Source organism: Phaseolus vulgaris, chromosome 8 (assembly GCF_000499845.2).
Source record: "Phaseolus vulgaris cultivar G19833 chromosome 8, P. vulgaris v2.0, whole genome shotgun sequence".
Lineage (NCBI taxonomy): Eukaryota > Viridiplantae > Streptophyta > Magnoliopsida > Fabales > Fabaceae > Phaseolus > Phaseolus vulgaris.
This window is the reverse complement of record NC_023752.2, coordinates 20,530,716-20,550,997: the sequence shown is the minus strand read 5'-3', so window position 1 is coordinate 20,550,997 and position 20,282 is coordinate 20,530,716. Positions and strand designations below refer to the sequence as shown.

At 36.8% G+C, this 20,282-nt stretch overlaps 1 protein-coding gene across 1 annotated transcript; it reads right to left on the bottom strand.

The window, feature by feature from the left end:
• Positions 1-2,235: 2,235 nt before the first annotated feature.
• Positions 2,236-3,042, bottom strand: LOC137824731 (uncharacterized). Its single transcript, XM_068630403.1, has one exon. The coding sequence runs from the start codon at positions 3,040-3,042 to the stop codon at positions 2,236-2,238; it is 807 nt and encodes a 268-aa protein (XP_068486504.1).
• Positions 3,043-20,282: the final 17,240 nt, after the last annotated feature.

The window sequence follows — 20,282 nt, the reverse complement described above, 5'->3', positions numbered from 1 at the left end:
AAAATAAAGAACTCAATGAGAAAAGTAGGCACACAAAAGAATACTTAAGGAAAAGCACTAGAGTAGATGAAGAAAACAAAAAATTAGCTACTGGAAATTTTTTTTTTTTTTAAATGCAAACTGTGCTTGATGTTCACTAATTTAACTGGAATGATGTAGAGCGAACTGGATTATGAAATTTAAACCACAAAAACTTCAAGATGTTAACACTGGAATCAATTAAAAACAGTAAGCCAATTAATTGAGATAAATTTTTCAAAATCGCTGCCAGATTACCGTATTCTTTTCGGCAGAATTGTACACTTTTTTTATTTTATTTATCATTTTTTGTGTACTTTGAATTTTTGAATGATTCTTTTTTCTACTCTTTTCTAACAATTTGAATATCACAAATCCAGAATTTCAGAATTTTCCAGTGAGTAAATCAATTGCAATAAGGAAAAACAGTAAGAACTTTTTTTCAGAAACAGAGGAATCCTAATAGGAATAAAAAAACAGAATTATGAACTAGCAAAGACATAATGGAAAATGATGTATTGGAACTTGTATAGGTCTAGAATACAAGTATGAACTCAATTCTAAAAAGAAAATGCACAAAGGATCAACATCAATTCAGAAAATTATATGACACTAAAGCAAGAAACAATCAAAAACAATAAAAGTACTACTAGAAGTAATGACAATTATGGAATAACATGACTAAGACAAAACTTGACATGATTACAAAATTAAAAGACATATGACAAAAAATAACAACAAGTGAAAGGAAGCTTAAGGTAAACTCTAGGAAGGAGAATGCCATTCCAAAAGAGCAGCCATACTCATATGAATAATGAGTGCCATAAACCTTTTCACAAGCACTTGGTGTAACAAAAGAAAAACAGCAAGAAAACTCAATTAACACCTAAAACAGAAACTTAAATTGCAAGAAAATTAAAGAGCTCTTGAAATTAAAGTGCACACAACTCAACAATTAAACAAGAAGAACCTAAGACTCATGATACCACATGATGTGATTCCACTAGCACAATTAGAATGATTCTTGACATTCTTAGGAATCATCTTGAGTTGGTTATGGGATAGGCACTTTATCATAGAATTGGATCAAGGTTCTATGAACAAGAACTCACCAAAACTAGTGCCAAAACACAAACTCATATGGAAGTTCCAATTATTGTCAAATTGAACCGATTAAAATGAGAGGAAAAGTAAATGAACCGATTGAAACTCTAAAGAAAGCAATTGAACCGAACAAAACATGAAAAGGAGCTACTGAACTGAATTAAAACAGTAAGAAATTGAAAAGAACCGAACAAAAGTGCAAGAAAAGGAAGATGAACCGAATAAAAGAAACTACACTTGTTTTAGAGTTCATATGGACATGGAAATGGAAGAACTAAATGGAGAAGAGAGGAAACTTATGTGGATGAAGAACTTGATTGATGAACACGCCACTTGAAGTGTGATTGCTCCAAGATAAGTGTGAATTGCCGCCACTTGAGGGAACCAAGGCTCTCAAGATGAGACTAGGAAGAGGAGAAATCAAATCTCACTCACTCAATCACCAAATTGGGACTTTACTACAAATTCCAAATCTGAAATTTACAAAGAGAGCACCTCTATTTATAGCCTAAGGTGCTGAAAATGCAAGCTAAAACAATTCAAATTTCCCCCTAAATTCAAATGCAAGTGGCGCCAAAACCAATACATGAGGAAGGTGTGATCCCTTCTCTCACTTTGGCACCTCCTTATTTACTCCTACACCTATCTACTAACACCCCCCCCCCCCTAAGACTCCTAACTAAAGACTAAAAGATGCTTTAACAATAGAAGTTTCTAATGTTTCCCTCTAAGCACCTTTCTAAACAATATTTATTTAAAACTTGGCCTTGCCCTTCATGGGATGGTCTTTGGGCTTTTGTGGGCTTTGGCCTTCTTGGGCTTGGGCTTGGGCTTTATCTTTTGGAAAGATTAACAAGAAAAACTTTAAATGTGAAGGCGAATGATCTTGTTCTTCATTATAAAAAGCCACCTTTAGTTGATTCTCATCATTGACCCTTCATCTTTCACCATGAGGCACATATTGTTTTCCTTACTCTGAGTTGAAGAGTTGCTGGTTGAAGATACTTCATTCTCTTCCCACGAAATGTAAGCTCTCCTCCCCTTGCTCCTTTCAACTTTCTTGCTAGCAGATTTGTCCTTTCATTGATTGTTTGGACAATCCATTTTGATGTGTCATGTTTTACCACATCCAAAGCAAGTGTAGTTAGAGAAATTTGATTCATTAGGTTTAGGATACCTTCTTTTCTGTTGGTTCCTATCTCTGCTTTTCTTCTTCAGGAATCTGCTGAACCTCTTTGTAAGTAAGTTGATTGTCTCATCATGTTCAGCATCTTCTTTCTCTTCATTGATATCACTCTGTTCACTTGCTTTCAGTGCAAGTCCCTTGGGTTTTCTTTCCACTGTTTCTTGCTCTTTAAGTCTCTTGAGCTTCAGCTCATGCTCCATTAATTTCCCAAAGAGTGCAGCAGTTGACAGCTTTGACAGATCACGACTTTCTGATATGGCAGTCACCTTAGGTTGCCAGCTTCTGTCGAGGCACTTCAGCACTTTTATGTTGAGTTCCTCTCTGTCAAATTCCTTTCCCAATCCAGTAAGATGATTCACAATATGAGTGAACCTTTTCTGCACATCAGCAATGCTCTCCTCGGGTTGCATTCTAAACAATTCATATTGTTGGATGAGAGAATGTTTTCTTGATCTCTTCACATATTCAGTACCTTCATGAGTAACTTCCAAGACCTCCCACATCTCCTTAGCTGAACTGCATTGGGATATCCTGAAGAACTCATCCATTGTTAATGATGAAGTTATAATGTTCTTGGCTACAAGATCATATTGAGCCTTCTTCTTTTCAATCTCATTCCATTCAGATCTTGGCTTTGCCACTTCTTCATCCTTGACAACCTGCATTGGCACATAGGGCCCATGGACAACAGCCTCCCAAATAAACGAGTCAATAGATTCCATAAAAATTTTCATTCTAATTTTCCAAAAGCATAATTCATCCCATTGAACATAGGGGGTCTATTGATAGACGAACCCTCAGCAAAAAGTACATTAAACTCAGACATTATTGCAAACAAACTTGATTAAAATACAAGTCCTAGCTCTTGATACCAATTGTTGGGTGTTCAATAGTGTCAAAGTTCAAGAGGGTGGGGGGGGTGAGTTGACCTCTTAAAACTTTAACGCAGATTCAGGTTTTATCACAGTACACAGAAAATAAATCGATTTATTTAGCAATGAACGTATTTATTTTTACACTGTTTATGTATTTAAGCGTTTATATCAGCCAAGTAATTCTTGAAGTTATACAGATTAATTTGCACACACTGATTTTTAAGAGGAAACCATGAAAAACAAAATCAGTGATTTTCAACTTCTAAAGCATGAGATAAAAGTTCAATTACTAACTTAACAATTTATTGGGTAACCTTCCACATTGAAATTGTTCCAGTTCTAATCAACAATTCATATATCTTTTTAACAAAAGAAAACAAATTTTCTAGAAAATAAGAACAGAATGAACAAGCCCTGAAAGAACATATTTATTTGTAATTGAACATATTCAATTTCTGACAGGTTAACAGATAAAGCAATAACCGAGTGCAGGGATGAAGAGAAATTGAACACACAACAATTATACTAGTTCACTCAATGAGCTACATCCAGTCTCACCTAATCCAAGGTGAAATCCACTAAACAAACGTACCAAACACACTTACACAGCCATTGTTCCTGAACCCTACAAGAAACATGGCACACTTGCTGAAAAAACACTATTCCAGCACACACACTCTTCAAGAAACACTATCAAGAAGAGTTTACAACCACACTTTACAAGAATTTGAAATATGAAACGATTACACCTGATAGTGAATGCATAAATCTGCCTTAGACTAGTAGAACACATTGCTCACACAGTGACAACAACTCTAACCAAGCCTTAGAACCAACCAAGAACAAGCACACTTTGTGATTTGGAAAATCTTTCAAGAACACATGCTAATTCTCTGAAAATCCTTAGTTATCTTTTGTAAAACTTGTTTTCTCAATTGTATGATCAATCTTTAAACGCAGGAACAAACTCTCCTTTTATAGAAAAAACATCTTATAACAGATTTTCAAAAAACAGTTAAAGCTGTTATAAAAAGAACAGATTGAAAATAAAATGAACAGATTTATTTTCAAAGGCACTTAGAGAATTTGTTATGTGAAGGAGACTTAGTCAAACACTTGGTGTAAGAATAAATCATAAAAAGCCTTTTAAGGTAAACATGGCACCAGACCAAAAAGAATCTATTCATTTACAGATGAACAAATTTATTTTCAAAACGATAATAGAAACTTCTTAACAAGTGAAACACAGTCATTTTGATGGAATGAAGACTTAGTCAAAACACTTGATTCACAAAACATGATTTTCAAAAACATTTAATCAAGGCATCAACTTAAGAAAAGAATCTATTCATTTAGAAAAGAACAAATTCATTTTTTATGCAGTAAGGATATTTTTGCAAAACATGTGAAAAACAGTTTCATAAAACTTGTGCTTGCTCTTATCACATGGTATGGGGTTAAGAGGTGAGTTACCTAGGAAAAAGCCTACTCTAAACAACCTCTAAACTAAACCTAAGACATTCTTAAAGCAAATGTAAATACAAATGAAATTTACACAAATGGCTTCATCAAACACATGTCTTGAAGGGGCAGCAACCATCTTCAACACTTTCACCACAAATTTTCAAAGAAAATGAATCTTTAACCAAGATTTAATGAAGAAATTGTTTGTCCTTAAACCAATTAAAAACTCATATTCAAAAGGCTTTGTTTATGATTAAAGAGACTTTCAAGATCAAGAAGAACAGTTTGAGTAAATCCAGAAATAACAGGTTCAATTTTAAATGAACAAAATTCTTTCTTGACAGATTATTCAAAATATCATAAATGAGTGCAAAGATTATAAGAATAAGGCAAGACACTTTATATTGGTTCACTCATAATGAGCTACATCCATTTTCACCTCACTCCAAGGTGGAATCCACTAAAAACAAGTTGCAATCAATTACAACACACAGCAGTTATTGAACCCTACAAGAACAATACAACCAAAGCTGAAAAACCCTATTTCAGCACACCTTGCACTCCAAGAAACCCTATCAAAGAGTTACTAACACTTACACCTTTTACAGGAAAGAATAACGGAAAGATAACACCTGAGAGAAGATGCAAGAACTCAAAACCAGTAGTTCAATTGCAGCAAAACCACACCAGCACCTTCACCAAGATCAAGGCTCTCTTAGAACAAGCACACTTGAAGATCTGTTTGAGAAACCTTTCAAAAACTCATTCCAATCCTTCTTCTCACAAAGAAAACGTTTAATCTCTGTTAAAACCGTGATTACACAACAACCTTTCATGTGAGAAAAGCCTTTCATTATATAGAAATCAGTTTCTAACAACTTTTCAAAAAAGAGTTGGAAAGTTGTTATAAAAACAACAAATTAAATTTAAAACTAACAGATTTTTTTCAGGAAAACTGCCAGCTCAGCTTAACTGAAATAATTGACTGAACTGCACTTTTGGTGCCCTAACAAAATTTCGAAAATCCTTTCAGCATAACAAAAATAAACCTATTGTTTTCCAAACAAAACAAATTTATTTTTGTGTAGTAATATGATTTTTTAGAAAACTTTAAAGAGCTTTTTGAAAACCATTGAATCACTTCCTGTGCTTGATCTTACCACCTTGATTAGGCAAATAGGATAGGTCATGAAGCAAAAGGCAACCTTAAACTCACACTAGCCTAAATACAAGATCATCTAAAACACATTACAATCTTCAAAGCAAACTAGCTATTTTCTACATCAAACACACACTGAGACTGGTAGAGAAGAAACTTCATCCATCTTCAACAATCTCCCCCTGTTTGATGGAGACAAATCCCCTTTGCTTTGCATAGCTTTGAAGGAAAGTCATGATCAATACGTGTACTGCACTAGATTCCAGAATATGCACAAAAACCTTTTAGATGTAAAACAGAACATAACATATTTGAGAATTGTTATACCTCCTGCAGTTTTAATACTTGAACCACATCAGCAACTTACATGAGCTATTGTTCAACTATCATAACCTGTATCAAGCTATTCTTCTCCCCCTTTGGATTCATCAAATAGAATGGGAGCATGGGATAAAAGAAACACACCATAGCCATACATGATAGCTCAAGATAAAATAGCATAAAGTTCTATTACAAACCAAAAGTCAAAACATAACCAGTGCAGAAAATCATAAAACAAAGTGTTCAACAAAACATAAAAGAGAAAGATTTGGAAAGGATCATATGTGTTTGTAATAAAGCTCAGCTAGCTGCTCTTGGACCCCTTCAATTTGATAGTCTAAGTGTTGAAACCTGGCTTGAGTCATTTCAAAATAGGTCTTTTAATCATCTGTGAGTGAGTCCAGCCTGTCCAGAACCTGTCTTTCGAACATTGATAGAGGCTCACCTCTATATTCAGGTGCTTGGTATGCAACCAGTGCATTGTAGTTTGTGGCAGCAACATCTTCATTCATGAAGGAATGAACTGGTGATTCCTCCATGTGCTGCATAGATGGTTGAGCTAGTGATTCCACCCTGTGTGATGAAGAATGATGCATCCTATGGAAAGATGCTTCTGCAGCCTGCACAGTTTCATCTTCCCTATGCATTCCAGCATTCTCTTCATCTGCATCTCCATGATTGAAGGCTTCATGCTCAGCTCTATGAGCAACATTTCTTCTGAAAACCCAGTTGTCTTCTTCCTTGTGAAATCTCATTTTCATGAGAGCAAAATTGTCTATTTCACTTGTTGATTTGATAGTATCATTTCTTTCATTTGTAGTATCCACTTCAAAATAGTCAATTAATTTGGAAACAAATATTGCATATGGAAAACAATAATCAGGGAGCCTTATGGATTTGAGCATGTGTTCTACCATAGTACTCACCCAATTTACCTTGAGTTGATTCATTATGCAGTAGAGCAGTATCAAGTCTTCCTCATGAAGAACAACATGATTGCTTCCTTTAGGAGTGAGTTACCAAGCAATGATGTGAGCTAAGAGTCTTAGAATTAAAGATAAATTACCTGCATGAAACCTAGCCACTAGTTCAGTAGGATTCCTCACACAGCTTCTATAAAACTGCATCTTGTTGAACCCTTGAATTCCAGCAGTGTTCCCTTTGCTCACTTTCAGCCCTGAGTATTTGATTCCACAAACATTGCTCCAGATATCTCTAGTGATTTTTAACTTTACTCCTTTCACATAGGAGACAAGATTCTTGCCATCTTGTACAAGGTTGCTATAACACCTTCACTAGGTCTGGATAGACATTTCCAGTCATTTCCGGAAAGCTTTTCAGTTTTTGATGCTTGAGCAGGGTTATTGCTTCTGTTAGATTTTCATCCCTCAACCATGAAAAATCCAACACCTTAGGTACATTGATTTGCTTTGTACTTGTCTCATGTATGAACCTTGTCATAGCTTCAGAATCTCCAGCAAACCATTTTTCCATAATACCTTGGTTGTTGTTAGGTTGCTCTTTGGATTTCTTCTTTCTGTGTGAAGAGGATGCCATTGTTCAATCTGGTTTTATCTGCACCTATTCACCAAGAGACAGTTCCAGCTAGAAGGAAAGTTAGTGCAAAATTCATATGATGAACAATAAAAGAAACAAAACTAATAAAGCATCAAATTTGAACCTGGACAGCTTGTAGCAAGGAAGAGAAAGTGTGAAATACAATTGATATAATCCATATTTATATAGAGCACAAATCATATTTCAAAGATCATGGGTTTTGAAAGCAGGATCAAGAAAACAGATGCAGTACAGATTTGATTCCATGTAGTACAGAAGGGTGCAGTTTTGAATGATGGAAAAATATATTGGAAACATGTTTCTGCTTAGCAAATCAAATTTGTTGCATAATCAAAGTATAAAATCAGTTAGGATTTCCACACATGAATGTCATAAATATGCTGGTCAATAACCATAAAAGTAGTCAATGGTCAAGGAGAGAGAGAAAAGTAATTATTTCTCTTTCCAAGTCATAGTTGTGATTCTGAAACATGAAAAACAACACGTTAAAGGAGGAGATAACATATTTAAATTTTTACTACAATGGACAATTTAAGCTAATAATACCCAATTCGTTTAATAGAAAGTAAAACCTATTTTTAGCAAGAGGTTTAGTGAACAAATCCGCCAATTGAAATTCAGTACCAATTAATTTAATATCACAAGTTCCATTAGCTATATGCTCTCTTAGCTATATGTTTAGTTCTTGAATGCATAACAGGATTCTTAGACAGATTTATAGCACTAGTGTTATCGCAGTTGATAGGTATCTTATTTAAAAGAATTCCAAAGTCACTTAGTTGTTGCCTTAGCCATAGTGTTTGAGCACAACAACTTCCAGTTGCTATATATTCTGCCTCTACCGTAGAAAGAGCAACACAGGCTTGTTTCTTGCAATGCCAATAGATTAGAATTGACCCAAGCATGCGACAAGTTCCACTTGTGCTTTTCCTATCAATCTTGCAACCTGCAAAATCAGAATTTGAAAAACCAGTTAAGTTCAAGGAAACATTGTCTGGATACCATAGTCCAACATCTTTAGTCCCTTGCAAGTATTTCCAAATTCTCTTAGCTACATTGTAGTGTGATTCCTTTGGATCAGATTGATATCTAGCACATAAGCACACAACAAACATAATGGCAGGCCTGCTAGCTGTTAAGTATAGTAAATAACCAATTAAACCCCTGTATTTTGATTGATCCACTGATTTTCCTGCATAATCCTGGTGCAGTTTGCAGCTTGTTGAGATTGGAGTGCTGATTGCTTTGCATTGGTCCATCTCAAACTTCCTAAGCAGTTCCTTGCAGTACTTTGCTTGATTTATGAAAATTTCATCCTTGAGTTGTTTAACTTGCAGTCCAAGGAAGAAATTCATTTCTCCTAACATTAACATCGCAAATTCACTTTTCATTGTTTCTACAAAAGCTTCACACATTTCTTCATTTGTGGATCTAAAGATGATGTCATCCACATAAACTTGCACAAGTATAATGTCTTCTCTTTTCTTCTTTTTAAACAAGGTTTTATCAAAGGTGCCACAGTCATAACCTTGAGAAAGCAGAAATTCACTTAGCCTCTCACCATTGTATAGGTGCGTGCTTTAATCCATACAATGCCTTCTTTAGCTTGTACACATGCTCTGGATTTTTGTAGTCTTCAAATCCTGGAGCCTGAGAGACAAACACTTCTTCATTAATATATCCATATAAGAATGCACTCTTAACATCCATTTGGAATAACCTGAATCCTTTTATGCTGGAAAATGCTAAGGGTAGTCTGACAACTTCTAGTCGAGCTACTGGTGCATAGGTTTCACCAAAATCTATTCCCTCTTATTGGTTGTAGCCTTTAGCAACCAGCCTTGCTTTATTTTTGGTGATAGCCCCATGTTCATCCATCTTGTTCCTGTACACCCATTTGGTTCCTATGATATTCATCTCAAGTGTTCTTGGAACTAAGGACCATACTTCATTGTACTCAAACTGACTAGAGTCCATGTATATCTTGAGAAATCATCAACAATTACCAAAACATAGAAGTTTTCAGCTAAACTAGCAGTCCTAGAAGGTCCAAAGAAATCCATATGTAGAACATCCAAAGCTTTATTTGTAGAAACCACATCCTTTGTTTTAAAAGAAGTTCTTATTTGTTTGCCCTTTACACATGCATCACACAATCTTCTATCCTAAAACCTTATATTTGGTAAACCAGAAACAAGATCCTTAGATTTCAACTTATTCAAGTGATTTGTATAAATATGAGCTAACCTCCTGTGCCACAGCCAAGACTTATCACTTTTTTATAACAAACATTCATTTTTAGAGCAATTATTCATAATATCTAAGAGATAGATGTTGTTTACCCTTCTACCTGTGAACAACACCTTACCAGAGGTTTCATTTGAAATTGTACAGGTGTTGGCTTCAAAATTAACCTTGTAGCCCTTGTCACAAAGTTGACTAATACTTAGAAGACTATGCTTTAGTCCTTCCACATATAAAACAATCTCAATTGTGGTTGAGTTTTCAGTACCAGCATTTCCTCTTCCAAGAATCCTTCCTCTATTGTTATCTCCATATGTGACATGCCCTTCAGCTTTAAGTTTCTGATGTGATTCCAATAGCATAGAAGAGAATGATTCTTGACATTCTTAGGAATCAACTTGAGTTGGACAAATGTTAGGCACTTTTTCTTAGAATTGGATCAATGTTCTAAGTTAAGAACTCACCAAAACTAGCACCAATTCCAAACTCATATGGAAGCTCCAATTATAGTCAAATTGAACCGAACAAAAAGGAACAAAAACTAAGCAAACTGAAATAGAATGCTGGAAATTAAAATGTACCGAACCAAAAGCTGGAAAATGAAGAAAAAAGATAAAGAACAGCAAGGAACACAAAAGAACCGAAGCAACACAATTAAAATCTGAAAATGTCGAACCAAAAACAACAAGGAAACAAGCTAAGACAAGGAAATAACAAAAGAAGAAAGGAAGGAGAAGAGAATGCTCATGAAGATGGATGCAAGGTTGGATGATCACGCCACTAGAAGGATGGTTGCTCCTAGATGAGTGTGCTGCCGCCACTTGAGGACACCATGGATCCTTCAAGATAAGACTAGAGAAGAAGGCTCAAAAGCTCTCCAATGCTCACTCAAAATTTGAGTATAGTTTTTTTATTCTAAATTCCAATCTGAATTTTACAAAGGGAGCACCTCTATTTATAGCCTAAGGTGCTGAAATGCAAGCTACACAAATTCAAATTTCCCTCCTAAGCAAGTTCTAGAACCGGCGCCAATTACAAGGCATGAGGAAGGTGTGACCTCTTCCTTCACTTTGGCACCTCCTATTCTACTCCTACACCTATCTACTAACGCACCCCCCCCCCCTCCTATAGCTCCTAATTAAATCCTACAAGATGCTATAACAAAAGAGGTTTCTAATGTTTCCCTCTAAGCACCTTCAACCAAAGAAATTACAAAAAGAGAAAATAATTGTCCCCTAGCTCCTAAAGCTTTGAACATGCTTCTTGTAAGCCTTTGAGGTGGGCTTTGACCTCCATGGGCGTCCTCTATTTGTGCCTCTACCTCTTCTTTATCTTGTTGATTGGCCTCCATGTCCACTTGAGTTTGATCTCCATCAGTTTCAGACTTGTGAACTGAGCCAAGTCACCAGTCATATGCTTTGAGCATCCACTGTCCAAGTACCACTGGTTTTTTCCCCTTGTTTATCTGCAAAACAGATTTAACACATATGGTACCCCTTTCTAATGTAGGGTCCAACAGGATTAATAACTTTCCTTAGGAACCCATTTGGCCAATCCTTTAGGAACAACGTGTTGAACCAAGTGGTCTTCAAGCTTTGAAGAACCAAACTCTTTGAAGGATGTTGAAGGCTTGGCTGTGCTTGCTGTTGTTGAGCTGTCTTAGATAGGATCAGGTGTAGATTGTTTTGTAATCCAATCTTGATTGAATCCAAAGCATAGGTATTCTCAATCTTTTTAAAAGAAAAGTGTTTTTCAAACTAAGTGAAAAACAACCGATTGTTTTGTCGAAACAACCGATTGTTTTGTCGAAACAACCGATTGTTTTATACTTAGATGTTTTTAGAAAAGATTGAAAACTGTTTTTCAAATGGTTGAGCTATTAAAACCAAAACACCCAATTGATTCAAGGAAACAACCAATTGTTTGTTTTGGTACCATAACAGAAAAATGGTTTTTGTTTTGACTGAGCTTTAAATGATTCTAACTGATTACGCTCCAGTCTTTAATGCTTTGACCAATCTTTAAATGCAATGAATAAGTTTGTTAAGATTTGATAACAGACATCTTTGAATAAATTCAGTAAAACAGATTTGAGAAATAACATTTTTTTTTAACAACAAGATTCTGATTTTCAAAGAGTTGAGATTGCTTAGAGATTGAGATTGATCAAAGAGTGTGAGATAGGATTTCTGCTTGTATTGATTTCAGATTTGCTTCTGTAACAAGTGTAATCCATGTATCTGTTGAACAAGTTTCTTTTGTGTGTTTGCTGAGAAGTGTTGTGTGTTCTTGAGGGAATCAAGATCAGCATTCTTAGTGTTGGTGTGTTGGCCAAGAGAAGTGTGTGTCTTGAGGGGATCAAGGTCACTTTCTTGGTTGTGTTGTAAGTGATCTAGGTTTGATTGCTTAGTGGAATCCCTCAGTGGTTTCTGAGAAGACTGGATGTAGCTCATGGTTTAGAGTGAACCAGTATAAACATCTGTGTGCATTCTCTCTCCCTTAACTCTTTAAATTCAATTTTGATATTTTGTAAACTGGTATAAACAACCGATTGTTTTGCTGGTGCTGTGCTTTTAGCTTTGTGTTTTGAAAAACTAATTTCTTTATCAAGATATTCTTGAAGAAATTTCATTCAAGGCTTAAAAGTTTTTGAAATCCCTCTTTAAACCATTCACCCCCCCCCCTCTAGTTTAAAGCCATACATTCTAACACAAGGTACCTTCTAGCTTTACATGTTCTAGAGATATGTACAGATTTCATACAGTAAAAGCAAGATGCAGTATGCATTGTATTTGAACTGTTAAAAGAAGAAAAACCTATTTTGGAAGGAACAAAAAAACTGGATAGCTTTTTCACATTGTTATTTATTCCATGATTATATCCTAGCCCATTTTTATTAAAAACAACATTTTGTGAACCCAGCAATGTTTCAAGGTTTTCTCTCCTTTTGGTGAAATTTGATAAGGTTTTCAACAAATACTCAACCTGTTTTTCCAACTTCTTACAGTTTTCACAGGTTTTTATAGATGCATGCAAACATGTCAATTCAAGACTAACAAGATCAGTTTTAGCTTTGTGTAATTCTTCCTCAAGTGATTTAACCTTAAGTTCAAGTACTCTGTTTACTTTATTCAGTTTGCTACATATAATAGCCAATATGTTTGCTTCATCATGTGTTTCCTTAAAAACAATTAACAGATGATCAGAACTTTCAGAATCAGTGGAAAAATCACTCACCGAATCAGAGATTGATCTTTCATCATTCACCATGAAGCACATATTTGCTTCTTCACTTCCAATTGAGGAGTCACTTGTTGAGGAAACTTCATTTTCTTCCCAAGAAATATATGCTCTTTTTCCTTTGCCTCTTTCACTCTTCTTGCTTGCTGGTTTTTCTTTATTTTGACTGTTTGGACAATCAATCTTTATGTGACCTGGTTTACCACAACCAAATCAAGTATAACTAGAAGAATTTGAGTCATTGGATTTTGAGTACCTTTTTCTTTGTTGGGTTCTGTCTCGGTTCTTCCTTTTAAGAAATCTGCTAAATTTTCTGGTGAGTAGACTTAAAGTCCCATCATGTTCAGGATTATCATCTTCCTCACTTGTATCATGTTCTATGGTAGTCTTCAAAGCAATTCCTTTAGCTCTTTTCTCCACTATTTTTTGTTCTTTCAATCTTTTGAGTTCTAGCTCATGCTCCATCAATTTTCCAAACAATGCAATAGTGGACATCTTGGATAGATCTCTAGATTCAGAGATTGTTGTTACCTTAGGCTGCCAACTCCTGTCAAGACATTTCAGCACCTTTATGTTGAGCTCTTCCTTGTCAAAGACCTTACCAAGTCTAGTGAGATTATTTACAATATAAGTAAACCATTTCTGCACATCTGCAATGCTCTCTTCTGATTGCATCCTGAAAAGTTCATATTCTTGAATGAGTGAATGCTTCCTTGCTCGTTTCACATCATCCGTGCCCTCATGGGTTACTTCTAGTACTTCCCACATCTCCTTGGCCGAGTTGCATTGAGACACTCTAAAGAATTCATCCATATTCACTGTAGAGGTAATGATGTTCTTGGCTGGGGAGTCATACTGAGCCTTCTTCTTTTCACTTTCACTCCAATCAAACCAAGGCTTCTTTACTGTTTCTTCTTTGATAACCTGCATAGGCACAAAAGGTCCACTGAACAATGCATCCCAAATTCCCATGTCAATAGATTCCATGAAGATTTTCATTCTAATTTTCCATAATGCATAATTCACACCGTCAAACATAGGAGGTCTATTAATAGACGCACCTTCAGCAAAAGGCATTTTAAACTCAGACATAATGCACAAACTTGAGTAAAACACAAGTCCTAGCTCTTGATACCAATTGTTGGGTCTATTAGTGTCTAAGTTCAAAAGGGGAGGGATGAATTGAAGTTATAAAATTTTCGCAAACACAAACTGGTTTACAGTATATCAGAAGAAAAAGAATAGATTTATTTTAAAAGGAACAGATTAATGTTTTGATACACTTTAACAAAATCAAAACTTGTTCATATTAGGATTTAGATCAAACAAAGAAAGTTAATAGAACTAGATTGGTTGATATACAAACAGCTTGAAGAACACAATTTATACCAAAAGATCAACCAAGTTCTTTCACCACAAATTTTCAAAGAAAATGAATCTTTAACAAAGATCTAATGAAGAAACTGTTTGTCCTTAAACCAATTAAAAACTCATATTCAAAAGGCTTTGTTTATGATTAAAGAGATTTTCCAGATCAAGAAGAACAGTTTGACTAAACCCAGAAATAACAGGTTCAGTTTTAAATGAACAGATTTCTTTCTTGACAGATTATTCAAAATATCAGAAATGAGTGTAGAGATTAGAAGAATAAGACAAGCACACTTTATACTGGTTCACTCATAACGAGCTACATCCAGTTTCACCTCACTCCAAGGTGAAATCCACTAAAAACAAGTTGTAATCAATTACAACACACAACAGTTCTTAAACCCTACAAGAACAATACAACCAAAGCTGAAAAACCCTATTTCAGCATACCTTGCACTCCAAGAAACCCTATCAAAGAGTGGCTAACACTTACACCTTTTACAAGAAAGAATAACGAAAGATAACACCTGAAAGAAGATGCAAGAACTCAAAACCAGTAGTTCAATTGCAGCAGAACCGTACCAGCACCTTCACCAAGATCAAGGCTCTCTTAGAACAAGCACACTTGAAGATCTTTTTAAGAAACCTTTCAAACACTCATTCCAATCCTTCTTCTCACAAAGAAAACGTTTAATCTCTATTAAAATCGTGATTGCACAACAACCTTTCATGTGAGAAAAACCTTTTATTATATAGAAATCAATTTCTAACAAATTTTCAAAAAACTATTGAAAAGTTGTTATAAAAACAACAAATTAAATTTAAAACTAACAGATTATTTTTCAGGAAAACTGTCAGCTCAGTTTAACTGAAATAACTGACTAAACTGCAATTTTGGTGCCCTAACAGAATTTTGAAAGCCCTTTCAGCATAACAAAAATAAACCTATTGTTTTCCAAACAAAACAGATTTATTTTTGTGCAGTAATCTGATTTTTTAGAAAACTTTAAAGAGCTTTTTGAAAACCATTGAATCACTTCTTGTGCTTGATCTTACCACCTTGATTAGGCAAATAGGATAGGTCATGAAGCAAAAGGAAACCTTAAAATCACACTAGCCTAAATACAAGATCATCTAAAACACATTACCATCTTCAAAGAAAACTAGTTATTCTCTACATCAAACACACACTAAGACTGGGTAGAGAATAAGCTTCATCCATCTTCAACAAGGTGAACCTGGATCTACTGGATGAAGTTAGAGAAGAAGCAAGGATCAAGGCAGAAGCCTTGAAGAGAAAGGTGGAGTACAGGTACAACTCTAAGCTGAGACCTTGGCAGTTCCAGGTCGCCGAACTGGTGATGCAGAAAGCCCACCCGTACCAGTTGGAAAACAAGTTATCTCCCAGGTGGATTGGTCCCTTCCGTGTGACAGAGGCCCTTGGAAATGAAACATACAGGCTCGAGACTTTAGAAGGTGGAGCAATCCCTCGTACGTGGAATGCGACCAACCTTAAGTTTTATTTCAGTTAAGATTATTGCATTGTACACAGTTTTTAGGGGACACAATTTTTCCCTTATAAAGCTTTTTTAACGAGGTCACCCAATAAAATTCCAGTTATTCAGTTAAAGAAAAGTATTTTGTACAGTGCAGTAATGAACCTCTCCCTTGGGTTAGAAACCTCAAGATTGGGAATAGTATGGTTCTTAGTGAGCCTCTCTCTTGTGTGAGTTCACCAAAGTTGAGAACAGTATGGTTCAAAAGTTAAAATCCTCCCCTACTTTCATACAGATAGGGTGAGGTCAGCGAAACGAACCTCTCCTTTGAGTTGATACGCCAAGATTGGGAATAGTATGGTTCTTAGTGAGCCTCCCTCTTGTGTGAGTTCACCAAAGTTGAGAACAGTATGGTTCAAAAGTTAAAATCCTCCCCTACCTTCGTACAGATAGGGTGAGGTCAGCGAAACGAACCTCTCCTTTGGTTTAATACGCCAAGATTGGGAATAATATGGTTCTTATTGAGCCTCCCTCTTGTGTGAGTTCACCAAAGCTGAGAACAGTATGGTTCAAAAGTTAAAATACTTTCCTACCTAGAAACCTCAAGATTGGGAATAATATGGTTCTTCGTGAGCCTTCCACTTGAGTAAGAACACCAAGGTCGAGAACAATATGGTTCAACAGTTAAAATCTCCCCTGCCTTTGTACAGTTAGGGCGAGGTCAACAAAACAAGCATCTCCCTTGGGTTAGAAACACCAAGACTAGGAATAACATGGTTCTTAGTGAGCCTCCCTCTTCTGTGGGAACCCTAAGGTCGAGAACAAACAGTTGCCAGTGAAAATTCTCCCTTGCCTCTATACGGCTAGGGCAAGGACAGAAATGAGGACCTCTCAAACTTGAGTTTTGGCAGCCCAATCACAAGATCCTTTGAGATTAGCTTGTTCAAATGATTCATGTGAATATGAGCAATTCTTCTATGCCAAAGCCAAGATTCATCTTGCTTGGATAGAAGACATCCAATTGAACATGGTGAAGAGATATCTAGAAGATACACATTATTAACTCTCTTACCTACCAACGTTACCTCTTTGGTGTTGGGTAGAGAGATTTCACATGTGTTTGACTTGAACATCACTTGATATCCCTTGTCACAAAGTTGGCTAATGCTCAGCAGATTATGCTTTAGGCCTTCAACAAAGAGCACATCATGGATTACCAAGATGTTTTCATCTCCTATGGATCCTCTCCCAAGGATTCTTCCTTTGTTGTTGTCTCCATAGGTGACATGACCCTCTTGCTTAAAGGAGATACTCAGGAACTTTGATTTGTCCCCTGTCATATGCTTGCAGCATCCACTATCCAAGTACCATAGTTGCTTGCTCTCCTCCAAGATTTCCTACAAAAGAGATTTTCAAGTACAAAGATTTGGTCCCCTTATGAATGTGGGTCCATCTGGTTTATACTTATCAATTAAAGCTTTATTTCCCTTAGGAATCCACTTCATAAGCCCTTTAGGAACTGCATGTTTTCTGATTTTACAGAACCTCACACAATGACCTCTTTTCATGCAATAGAAGCATGTAACAATCGGTTGTTTCGATGGTCCAATCGATTGTTTTTCTGGCATTTTCGAAAATGATTTTGAAAATCTATCTTGTTTGTTTTGTGGATTAAAACCTAATCCAGATTTTCCAAAAACACAGTTTTGAGATGCTAGAACACTGTCAAAATTGGATTGGCCTTTAGAAATCTTATCCACTGTTTTAACAAGATAGTGGACCTTCCTTTTAAGATTTTCGCAATTTTCACAAATTAGAGTATCACACTTGCAAGAGAACTTTTTGTAAATGATTTCCAGATTTTCAAAATCTGTTTTTGAATATTCTAAATCCTCTTCCAGTGTCTTTACTCTATTTTCAAGCCAGCTGTTCTTTTCTTTTAACCGATTGTTCAAGAGAGCCAATCGGTTGGCTTCTTCATGCGTTTCTTGAAAGGTGTTCCGTCCGGTTGACCTGGGACGTCTTCGTGCGCGACCTCAACCGTCAGCTAAGGACTCCTTCCCACTGGTTACCTGTGGATTCCTGCAAAGAAGGACAAAAGGGCGCCCTAGCGGCCGTTTGCACTCCGACGCTCAAGTCAGGCAGCAAGAAACACCAAAAAACTAAGCACCTCCGTATCTGAGCACCGCGTATGGCACTCTGAAGGTGGTGAAAAGAAAATTGTGTCTAGTGCCTATTTCTCCTTCCAGCAAAGATCTTTCCCTAGTTCCTTGTGCGTAACCTCAAGGCTCGAGCAAGCAACTAGAGAGTTTCTGGGAAATTTGCCAAAAGTTCGAACCCTGTTCTCAACATTCTCGGCGCTATTTAAACTACCCTAGCATTTAAAGCACCTTAAAGCGCTTTTAATCATAAAACGTAGCGCGCTTAATTAGCGCGTCTAATTAGAAAACGTAGCGCATTTAAGATGTTGAAACGCTTGGGAGCCTTTATAGTACCTTAAACGCTTAAAACAGAAACTGTATTAAATGACTTTAATTACCTGGTACCTGACTAAATGGTGTTTCTATTCTGACCTGGCTGTCGTACACGTGGAGGGCCTCACAGCGCCATGATCCCATCTGGGGACGTTTCTTCGTGTGAGTCCTCCTGCTTGGGAGTGCTACTGCGCAAGGGGTGACCTTTTGGGTGCCAACTCATGCCCCCAATCCTCTAGTCACTCACTTTGAGGGCGTATCTGCCTTCCTCTCGTACCCTGCGCCTGGCTACCCTGGGCGTGACCCTCCTCTTGAGTCGTATCTGTCCCAAAGGCGTCTCTGGGGCGGCAGGGGTACTTCACGAGTCAGGATGTCCTACACTGGTGCTGTCACTATGGCCTTGAAGCCACATTTCTCCTCTCCTTATCACTACCCCGGATCATCGGGACCTGAGGCCTTCCCACGGCGTCGCTCCCTCCATCGTCTTTCCTATCCATGGGTATCGGGGAACCACACTGCGATTGCCTTGCCTTAGTGATATTTGATCTTGGCGACGCCCTGGTTGGGCGACGCCTTCACCTAGGCAACGCCTTGCCTTGGCGACGCTTCCTCTTGGCGACGCTGGCACTTGGCGTCTCTTCACCTAGGCGACGCCTTGTGTTGACTTTGACTCCAGGTGTTGACTTTGACCTTGACTTTGTCAACGCCCGGATACGGGACGGTACAAAAGGCTTGAAGCAATTGACCATAATTTTCAGAGTTTGAAGAGTTTGATGAACTTACACTACTTGAGTCATCCTCCTTTCTGGCCATGAAGCAAAGATTGAGGCTTTTCTTATTTTGCCTTCTTTTCCTTCTTGCTTGACTGATGAGAATCAAATAAAGGAGGCTTTTATTAATGGAGGAAGAGGACATCCACCCTCACATTTGAAGTTCTTCCTTCTAGTCTTCTCAAAATTAAAAGAAGACATAAAATAAAGATGAGGCCCAAGCCCAAAGCCCAAGCCCAAGCCCAAGAAGGCCAAAGCCCAAAGAGCCCAAGTCCATCCCATGAGGGGCAAGGCCAAGCTTTGAAATACTCTTGTATAGTTTTAGGAGGTGTGGTTATTAAATAAAGGTGTGTGAAAATGTAAAATAAAGTCACATTGTCCATGTGACTTAGGAGAGTGGTGTAGGTGTAGTTTTTGGGAGGTGTCATAGTAGAAAAAGGTCACACCTCCCATGTGACTTGTTTTTGGTGGGAATTTCAAATGAGTTTATTTGAAATTTCCCACCTATTTTTCAGCACCTTAGGCTATAAATAGAGGTGCTTCCTTTGTAAAATTCAGATTTGAATTCATCTAAAGAAACTATACTCAAAATTGGAGTGAGCATTTGGAGAGCTTTTGAGCTTCTACTCTAGTCTTATCTTGAAGGACCATGGTTTCCTCAAGTGGCGGCTTGCACACTCATCTAGGAGCATCCATACTTCTAGTGGCGTGATCATACAACCATTCTTCCATCTTCATGAGCATTCTCTTCTCCTTCCTTTCTTCTTCTTCAATTTGTTCATGTTGCCTTGTGTTTTGAGTTGTTGTTTCGGTTCTTCTAATTTTCCAGCACCTACATTCTGTTTGTTTCTTAATTCTGTTCGGTACATTTGATTTTAATTCAATTCTGTTCGGTCTCTTCTTTTTAAATTCCTTTGTTGATTCAATTTGACAATACTTGGTTCATCCAAATGAGTTTGGGATTTGGTACTTGTTATTGGTGAGT

Coding starts and splice junctions, on each gene's coding strand:
- LOC137824731 (XM_068630403.1), bottom strand. CDS start 3,042: ATGAAAATTTTTATGGAATCTATTGACTCGTTTATTTGGGAGGCTGTT.